We start from the raw sequence: 10,406 nt of genomic DNA on the forward strand, positions 1-10,406 counted from the left end.
CAGTTCCCCACTCAAAATCCCTTCGAATAAAACCCATACTCCTTGGGACCTTCCATGATTCACTGTCTGAACAGCTTTCTAAATTCTAACGTGCTACCCACTCCCTACTCTCTGTCAAGTTCGCCTAATATACCACTCTACTCCAGTCTCCATGCCTTTGCTCCTGCTACTACTGTCTTCTGCCTGGCAAACCCCAGTTTCCGGTTTATCTCTTTGTTTTTTGAAACAGGATCTCATTTTGTCACCCAGGCTGCAGTGCAGTGGCGCAATCTCAGCTCACTGCAGCCTCGACCTCCTAGGCTCAAGTGATCTCCCACACCAGCCCCAAAGCAGATGGGACTACTGGCATGCACCGCGACACCAGTTAATTTTTTCTATTTTTTTTTTTTTTGTAGAGAGGAGGTTTCCCCATGTTGCCCAGGCTGCTCTTGAACTCCTGAGCTCAAGTGATCCGCCACCTTGGCTTCTCCAAGTGCTAGGATTACCAGTTTCTCTCTTTAACACCTCCTCCACTGCAGAAAAGAGAAGAGTGGCACTGACCTCGAGGAGCTGGCCTGGTGCTGCGAGCCAGGCCCTAATGTTGTTAGAAGCTGACTGGCACCCACAGGAAGGCCATGCTGTTCTCCTGTTGGACATAAACAACCACGCAGACCACCCACACAAGGGCACTCTGCATCACTGATGACAGGAGACGAAATGAGACCACCTCATCATTTTGTCTAAGCAGAGAAAAATCAAGGTCACTGTGCCACCCACGGAATACCAGACATTTCTTTCTCCCAGCTGATAGAAGTGACTGCGGCTTCTTCACATGTTACAGCTTTAGCCTTACTCCAGCCAAATCTCCTTCCAGAAAAGAGAGAGCTACTGGATAGAATTTTCCCACCTCCTTTCAGTACTCAATACAGAGAAAATCCGACCTTCCCCCAAATCGCCCAGCCAAAGCCCAGATCCTAAATGTCTAACACCCTCTTACTGATGGGACCCACAGTTTCTCATGGTGTGAGTTTTCCCTCCTTGCAATAAGTAATAACCCCAGCTTGCTTAACTACAGGTGTGTTTCTGGTGGTCTTTACTGGAGGAATTCACAACTGTAAAAGTAAGAAAGGATGATTAAGTTTCTTGCGGGGGGGGGGGAAGGCCGGGCGCGGTGGCTCATGCCTGTAATCGCAGCACTTCGGGAGGCTGAGGCAGGTGGATCACCTGAGGTTAAGAGTTCGAGACCAGCCTGACCAACATGGTGAAACCCCTTCTCTACTAAAAATACAAAAACTAGCTGGGTGTGGTGGGGGGGGTGCCTGTAGTCCCAGCTACTCGGGAGGCTGAGGCAGGAGAATCGCTTGAACCCAGGAGGGAGAGGTTGTAGTGAGCCAAGATCACGCCACTGCACTCCAGCCTGGGCAACAAGAGCCAAACTCCCTCTCAAAACAAAATTTAAAAAGTTACTTGGGGGAAGTTAAGGGAGTCTCATTCTGAGGGCTCCCATTTTCTATGCTGAGCAATAGCTGATATTATCTTGAGAATAAAAAAGGGGTGGGGTAAATCAGAAGTCTGAAGAAAGTGAAAAACGTCTGAATTAAGTATCTGGAGAAAGGGAGAGTGAGTTGATCTGAGAAACAAACTAGGATAGTCAGGTTCTGTTAAGGGCACAGGTGCGGCTGGCTGACATGATTGTAGTGGCACCAAGCCACCCTACTGTGTGATTTCTAGCACCTGTATTCAAGGCAAAAATGGATAGTTTGGTTAAACCAGCATTTTGGGTCTACTAAGACCAAAGGACAAGGAAGATAAATGCACTGTCAACAGAATTACTGAGGGATGAAGGATGAACCCTAAGTAATCAATTAAGAGGTAACAGCAGAGGGAACATCTAAAAGATAGAGAAAACCACTGAGGTGCTAAGAAGAAATGGGCACAGCATGGGAAACAGAAAATAACTGGTCAAGCAACTTGGAAAAAGGGGTCAGGGCTGTAGAGTGTTGCACTCTCATCTGTGAGGCAGTGCAGGATCAGGATAAAAGCACAAGGTATCACGGTGGGAAAGGGAGACAGAATCAGGTAGGAAGAGGTGATTACTACAAACCAGGTGTTCAAGAAATTGAGTGCCCCATGCATAGGCTCCATGTGGATGCTGAGGTCACCTAAGGTGAAGTCATGAACTGAGGTAGAAGACACTGTGGGCCAAGCACCCCAGTCTTCCATGAATGAGGTGAATGACCAGAAGAAGGTGAACAACAGCAACCAGGAGGACTCCAGCTGGGCAGGAAGGATCTCCATGGAATGAGAGGGGGGACACACACAGGAGGACACAAAGCTCAAACCCCTAATCCTGAGATACACAGGGGACGAGAAGAATGAGGAGCCACAGGAGAGGGCTTCAAGATGGGATATTCCTGGGGAAGGGTCAGGATGAAGGCAAAAGGAGGGAGGGAATGGCTAAGGAGTGGCTAACAAAACAGAAGCTGATGTTGATTATCGGGTGGTAACTGCAGAGGACACAGTAAGGGGTTGGTGGGATGGCTGGGTCATAGGTAAACAAAAGAGGGAGAACAGACTCAGTGGCATAGCATGATAGACATCATAAGGAAAGCAGAGAAGGGAAGGGAAGGAGAGTGCATGAAAAGAGCTCAATTGATACCTACTGAGTCAAATGGAATTAGTGTAAACCTAATATATCCAACCAGAAAATTTCTGATACCACAAGTCCAGGATCATAATGATGATAACGGTTTGACGACCATGAGGGGTGGTGATGACAGTAACTACCAATTCTGAACACCTCCAGTATGCCAAGCACTGTTCAAACACTCCACATTTCACCTGCACAGCAATCCTCTGAGACAGGTAACATCCTCCTTATCCCCAGAAGGGCTCTGTACCAAAGGAGGAAGAAAACTAAACAGAAGTAAAAGATTTATAGGTGCCCCAGAAGGCTGACTGGCTTTTTATTTTATAGCTACAACTCACTCAGGGCAGCAGGAACCACCCTAACTCATAGCTCCTGCAAATTCAGCAACTATAAACAGTATTCAGCCTGGAGGGAAATCAAAACTAGCAATAATAATTTACTGAGGGCTTCACTTTGTGTCAGATCCTCTGCATCGATAATCTCATTTAATCCTGACACCCATAAAGGTTACCTTTATTATCACTGTTTTAAAAATGAAAAGACTAGGCTGGGCGGGGTGGCTCATGCCTGTAATCCCAGCACTTTGGGAGGACAAGGCAAGCGGATCACTTGAGGTCAGGAATTCGAGACTAGCCTGGCCAACGTGGTGAAGCCCTGTCTCCACTAAAAATGCAAAAATTACCCGGGCATGGTGGTGTGTGCCTGTGATCCCAGCTACTTGGGAGGCTGAGGCAGGAGAATCACTTGAACCCGGCAGGTGGAAGTTACAGCGAGCCAAGACAGCTGTGGCCAATAGCAAGTGAAAACCACAGAAGAAAAAAGGCTGAGTATAATCCACTCGAATTCACAAATTTCACAAGGGACTGCCTCTAAGACTTTAATACTTGTGTATTTATTGATTTAATCAATCACCACTTACACAGACTACATGCCAGACACTGCTCCAACTGCTCTACTAATATTAAATATCATTTTTGTCCACGCCCACCTATGATGCATTATTATAGTCCCCATTTTACAGATCAGGAAACTGAGCCACAGAAAGGTTTAGTAATTTCCCCGACTTTATACTGCCAGTAAGTGGCAAAGCTCAGTTTGACAGAGTCTAGCTCCAGAATCCATGCTCTGAGAGTTTAGTCCCCAAGAACCCATAAAAAGTGCACGGTTTAAACCAACACACTGGTTTTCCCCACTCTACAATCACTATGTGGCCTCAGCCTCCTCCCACCTTAAAAGCATTCTTTGAGCTCCTCTAACAGTTCACATTCCTCTGAACACTCTCTTACAACTTTCCTATTTTTCAAGCCTTTTCTTCTCACTTTTTTCTTTTTTTTTTTTTTTTTTTTTTTTTTTTTTTTTTTTGAGACGTAGTCTCACACTCTCACCCAGGTTGGAGGGCAATGGCGTGATCTTGGCTTACTGCAACCTCTGCCTCCCGGGTTTAAACGATTCTCCTGCCTCAGCCTCCCGAGTAGCTGGGATTATAGGTGCCCGCCACCATGCCCAGCTAATGTTTGTATTTTTAGTAGAGACGGGGGTTTCACCATGTTGGCCAGGCTGGTCTCGAACTCCTGACCTCATGATCTGCCCATCTCGGCCTCCCAAAGTGCTGGGATTACAGGCATGAACCACCGTGCCCGAACTCTTCTCATCTTAAACATCATTAACATAATTACAACTCTAATGGCACTGCTGTATTTGTCAGCACTCAACACAAAAAAATCATAATTATGTATTTCATAAGTAATTATTAGCTTCCTGTCTCTCTTTTCCAACTAAGCTGTGAGTTCCAGTATGTCTGACACCATGTCTGTCTTGTTCTTGATGGATTTCCACCACTGAACTTCTACTAAGCAGCCCAAAGTAAGGGCCTAGCACAAAGCTCTCGAAAATTTTTGTTGAATGAAAGAATAAATGGTGGACACTCAAGTCTCATGTTTTCTCTTTATCTGACATGTACCTCTGCTGGCTACGCCCCCATCTCCACCACCACACCCTTAATAGTGGAGACTTAGTGTGCTACTGGCTCTGCAAGGAGATATTACCTGGCCCTGGGCGGGTTATTTCCCCTCGTCGTCCTGAGTTTCAGGTGCACAACAGGGATCATGCCAACCCCCTAAAGAATGCAACCTACAAAAGAGAGAGAACCTACATCTCTCATCCTCGTAACCCACCGAGGCTGGAGCTAGTATGTGCTTCATGTTGTCTTTCCAGCAGGGTTTAGCTCCAAGAAGCCCAAGGCCTCGTCTGCCTAGTTCAGGGGCCTGCTCCCATCGACGGTACCCAGGCTTGCCCTCTGCCTGGCTCACAGCAAAAGCTCAGAAACGATTCATTAAATACATGAAGCCCTGCTCCGTGCACTTCACAGGTGGGAAGCGAGGGTCGTGCGAGGCGGGGGCTGCATCCCTGCCAGCCTCGAGCGTATTCTTCAGACGCAGGCCCGCCTCCCACCTAGGCCCACGCCCCAGATGCCGGCCCCGAACCCCGCGCCCGACAGGCACCTCTTGCACAGGGAAGCATCTTCGCAGGTGCCGCGCACGCCCTCGTCGTCCGCGTCGCAGCTCGAGGCGGAAGAGCAGGAGGTAATAGAGGACTCCGTCTGCCTAGTGGCCATGGGCGTGGAGGTTCCGGGGAGCTGTGTCCGCCAGGGACATGGAAGCGGGGTCGACCGGCGGTGGGGACGGCGCTAGTCACAGGCAGAAAGCAAAAGACGGTAAGGCTCCACCTGGCTCAGCTGGCGCGGCTCAGTGACGCCGCCCACGCCGGCTGCCCCAGCAACCTCTCCGCTTATTGGTTCCTCTTCCGAGTCGCTCATTGAACAATTATCCTGCCCTCTCAGCCTACGAAGTTGCTCATTGGATAATTATTTTGGCACCGCCTACATAACCCGGAAATTTGACGATAGGAAAAAGAAACTAAACAGTAGAAGAGTATCGCAATCCTTTCTGGGAAGTGTAGTCTTACGTGCCTGGAGAAGTCGTCCGGTTTCTGCTGGCTGGTCACGAAATTTTATAGCTGTAATTAATTAACTCAGGGCGGAACAGCTAGCAGAATCCTCAGCGTTCGGGCAAAGGGCAGAGAATCCAACTAGAAGCAACAAGTATAAGTTGTTACGTTCAGTCCGGGCTCAGTGTCATTCAATTTTACAAAATTTTGTTGTGTGCTGACTCTGCCAGCGACTGTGCTGAGGGCTTTGCACCCAAAATTGCCTTTGAAATGTAGTGAGGGGGGCGGGCGTGGTGGTTTACTCCTGTAATCCCAGCACTGTGGGAGGCCGAGGCGGACGGATCACCTGAGGTCAGGAGTTCGAGAGCAGCCTGGCCAACATGGTGAAACACCGTCGTTACTAAAAGTACAAAAATTAGCCGGGCGTGGTGGTGGCCGCCTTAGTCCTGGCTACTCAGGAGGCTGAGGCAGGAGAATCGCTTGAACCCGGGAGGCGGAGGTTGCAGTGATCTGAGATGGCGCCACAGCATTCCATCCTGAGGGACAGAGCAAGACTCCGTCTCAAAAGAAAAAGAAAGAAAGAAAAGAAATGTAGTGAGGGAAGTAGTGTGTGGAAAAGTAATGCAATAGGAAGCTATGTAGCAATAATAAATGACCTAGAGCTACCAGGTAGCAGCATCAAGGGCTGAATCTCAGAAACACGATGTTCAGTGAAAGAAGGAAGTCTAACAACACTTTGTAAAGTTCAAACCAACTAATGTTGTTTAGAGAAACATACACATACGGTAAAATACTGTACAGAAAAGGGCAAGACAAGGAAAATTTTTTAAAAACAGAATCAGGATATTGGTGACCTTTAGGGAGCCGAGAGGGTAGCACACAAGAGGGGAGGGAGAGGCAGGGAAGGAGCACAGAGACACATCCTGAGTTTCTCACGTGGGAGTGGGTTCACGTGTGTCTGTTTCGTTATGATGCATATTCAAGATGTTCTGGATTTATTTTGTACTAAATCCAGTACAAAATATATGTATAAATTCAAGATGTACTGGGGAAGTCGCCTGGTTTCTTGCTGGTCATGAAATTTTATAGCTATAATTAATCCAGGGCAGAAGAGCTAGCAGAATCCTCAGTGTTCAGGCGATGGGCAGATAATCCAGCCAGAAGCAACACTTGTAAATTGTATATGTATAATGTATGTTTAATATACATTATAAATTGAAAATGTGTTTGTATATTCCATTTTGTTATCTGTCAGTTGTTGGAAGCAGGGAACAGACATACTTTAAGAACTTTGAATTGCACTCATTTTTTTAAAAAGGAAAATAAACAACAGAAACCCAGAATACACACCTTGGGGTGAGGTCAAATATCAAATGCTAGCTCAGTATTCTAATGGAGGAACAATATTTCATTGATAGCCACAGTAGAAACGACAGAGGGGAATGGCTAAGGTTGGAGAGCTTTGCCAGGGGGAGTGCTAATGGGATAAAACACACCATTTTCTTGGAGTGGTCCTTTGCCAAAAGGTTAATACAAACTATTGCACAAGCATCGTCTCCCAGCTTAGCAGTGTCCACATTCCATGGGTGTTAGTGGATAGTAAGTGTTAACAGCAAGTACTATACGGTGTTAATCCCATAGTTCTGGACTGTGAGATTGAGGGTGACTGGAAGAAGGCAGAGGCAGATGGGTTCATACACTTTTGTTGTTGGACGAGCCTTTGATTCAAAATAGCTGGTGATTCAGAGGAATTTGGTTATCTCAAAGTCTTTTTCCAGCTAACCTCCAGGGCTACCTCATTCCATGTAAGTTCCTGGTTGAGGGTCTGAAAGTTTATGACAGAGGGGAGTCCGGAGATTGCAAGCTTAGCCATCTCAGGCTAAATGATACATACCTTAATGCATGAGACAATGCTGGGGTAGTCTTTGAACCATATCCCAGCCAGAGAAAGTTCACTGCCAACTAGACTGCATCTTTTGACAAAGTCAAGAGAAGAGTCATGGAAGTGTAAAAGCTCTTTGGACATTAATATTTGTGGGCCAAAAGTTAGGCATTCACCATGGAAGTTCTCCCCAAAAGGCTACAATGGACAATTGTTACTTTGACTCTCCAGTATCTCTTTCTTCTATTAAAAAAAAAAAAAAATAGCTAGAGTGGGCTGAGCACGGTGGCTCATGCCTGTAATCCCAGCACTTTGGGAAGCCAGGGTAGGTGGGTCACCTTAGATCAAGAGTTCGAGACCAGCCTGACCAACATGGTGAAACTCCACCTCTACTAAAAATGCAAAAGTTAGCCAGGCATCATGGCGCATGCCTGTAATCCCAGCTACTCGGGAGGCTGAGGCAGGAGAATCGCCTGAACTCTGAAGGCGGGGGTTGTGGTGAGCTGAGATCACGCCATTGTACTCTAGCCTGGGTGATAAGAGCAAAACTGTCTCGGGGGGAAAAAAAAAAGCTAGAGCTTCTTATGGAAAACTAAGCCTCTCTCCTTTCAGTCCACGTGAATCAAGAAAGGCTCCTTGGCCAGGCGCGGTGGCTCACGCCTATAATCCCAGCACTTTGGGAGGCTGAGGCAGGCGGATCATGAGGTCAGGAGTTCGAGACCAGCCTGGCCAACATGGTGAAACTCCATCTCTACTAAAAATACAAAAAATAGCCGGGCATGGTGGTGCGCACCTGTAGTCTCAGCTACTTGGGAGGCTGAGACAGACGAATCTCTTGAACCCAAGAGGCAGAGGTCGCCGTGAGCTGAGATTGTGCCACTGCACTCCAACCTGGGCGACAAGAGCAAAACTATCTCAGACAAAAAAAAAAAAAAAAAAAAAAAAGCGAGGCTCCTTGCCTGATTCTAGGGGTGGAAACTTGCCAAGGTCTGGCCAACTAGCACCCAAAATCACCTTGCCATGCTTCAGAGGGTGGTGGGGACTGGGGGAAGTGCTAACCAGGTTGTTCCAATCAGAATGAATCCCAGGAGTTGAATGGAAGTTGCTCAGTTTATTAGCAGAGCTCCCTTTTTTTGCCACACTTGAACTTGGGAGGTGCCATCAGGTGTGGCCTGTGTGTCTGCCACGTGGTCTCTGAGGCTCCCACCTGGGGGCAGCAACACACCATCCTAACCGGTGGGTGCTTGAGTTCCACTCACTGATGTTCAGGTTAGAACTTTTTGGTCACTGCATCTAGCCTTGTGACCATCACTAGCTGCTTGGGACAGCCATAAAGACACTATTAGAAAAGTGTGCCCCCAGCACAGTCCTGGGAACAATCCTTTGTGTTGTTTGTGGCGAGGAAGGAGACCATCATCCATCACCCCAGGAAGATTTAGGAATGGCTCCCTGCCTGTGTCCTAACAGTAACTGTTCAAGCACGGGTAGTGATGTTTCCTGTGGCACTGTTGCCCTGCTGCTGCTCCCTGTTCTCCTAACCCCTAAGAAATGCACATCCCTGACAGTCAGTGGCCTAGTCACTGATGATGAAAAAAATAAAATGGACAGGGAATGGCATTTGTTGTTCAACTTCCCTCTCGATGAAAAACCCCAAACCGACAACCCCGGGCTTTGTTTCAGTGTTGCTTGCATTCGACCAAGGGGCTCAATAGCCCCATCTGGACCCTAAACAAAATGAACTTACCTGGAGTGGACCCCAGCACTGGGGAGATTACCTGGCATTCCCGTGGGGAGGAGGATGACCACCAACGGGGCAGGCTGCTGGTCTCCCTTTCCCCATAACTTCCCTGAAGATTCACACCACGAGTGATCTGATGGAGACAAAAACCACGTGACTTGGACTTCGGAAGTGTGGAGGGAACCCTTAAAATACATGGGAATCCCACTAAATTTCAATGTGGTAAATATTTGACTATTATAGTTTTGGCTAATATGTTCTGCCTGTTTCAAGAGCCTCTCAGCCACCATCTGCCCAAGGGTGGGTGGATGGCGTCGCTGAACGTGAGGTGTCAAGGGCTGGAGCAAAGTCCTGCAGATGCCGCTTTGCTCTGCGCTCTGCTCCTCGCGATCTTCTCCAGATCGGGCTCGTCGGGGCTCGGCTCTGATCGGTCCAGCTCGGCTCGGCTCGGTTGGCCTCGGCCCCGAACGGTCGGCCCAGAGGGTGGGTGGACGGCGCGCCGGAAGTGACGTGAGAGAGCGAGGTCAACGGCCCGGGTAGCCGCAGCAGACGCCGTCGGTGGCCTTAGCTGTGAACCCAAGAAGGAGCTGTCTGGGTGTAGCCCTGCCTGCCAGGCGGAGCCCCGCGGGCTGCCGCCGCTGCTGTGAAGAAACAGTTCAACCTCATTAGCAGGTGGCCAACCTGACCATGGGCGGGTCGGCTCCGGACTGGACCACGACCCAGCCCGAGGCCAGCGGGACCCCAGCTGTCGCTCAGTAGCCCCCTGGCCCCTGGCGACCAGCTGGGACGGGCCGCTGCCTCCTCTGCAGCCACCCCTCGGGTGCCCCCTGCCCATTGTCCCTACCCCGGCGAGTATTGCCCTGCGAGGACTACACCCGATCCTTCTCCTCTCTTCCCGAGGACACAGCCAGCCAGAGACCGCTGCCCTGTGCTAAAACTCCAATGACTTCTGTCCCTAACGCTGTGTCGAGCGCTGTGCTGTGGGGGGCAGCATTGTCAGGCTTTCCGGGTTGACCCGCTGTTGGGAGTCCTGTAAGTGCATAGTAGCAAGAAATAAAGGGATACATGAAAGCCAGTCGGATTTGCTTAGTGAATTTCAGAACGCCCACGAGGGAATTTGGAGGTGGTGCAGTCTCAAAAACCAGGATTCCTAGGAACTTAACTGCTGCTGCAAGTTCTTGACATTTAGAAATTTAGAATTGGGAGACACC

The 10,406-nt window shown here is 48.8% G+C and overlaps 1 protein-coding gene across 2 annotated transcripts in view; it reads right to left on the minus strand.

The window, feature by feature from the left end:
• The window catches only part of LCMT1 (leucine carboxyl methyltransferase 1), a 70,379-nt gene extending 64,987 nt beyond the window's left edge, over positions 1-5,392 (minus strand). For both annotated transcript variants that reach the window (XM_050773840.1, XM_050773839.1), the window contains exon 1: positions 5,131-5,392. In XM_050773840.1, coding sequence (XP_050629797.1) covers positions 5,131-5,243 — 113 coding nt within the window. In that variant the 5' untranslated portion in view covers positions 5,244-5,392. The remainder of the gene's footprint in view (positions 1-5,130) is intronic.
• Between the last annotated feature and the right edge of the window lie 5,014 nt (positions 5,393-10,406).

The sequence above is a fragment of the Macaca thibetana genome, chromosome 20 (genome assembly GCF_024542745.1).
Source record: "Macaca thibetana thibetana isolate TM-01 chromosome 20, ASM2454274v1, whole genome shotgun sequence".
Classification (NCBI taxonomy): domain Eukaryota; kingdom Metazoa; phylum Chordata; class Mammalia; order Primates; family Cercopithecidae; genus Macaca; species Macaca thibetana.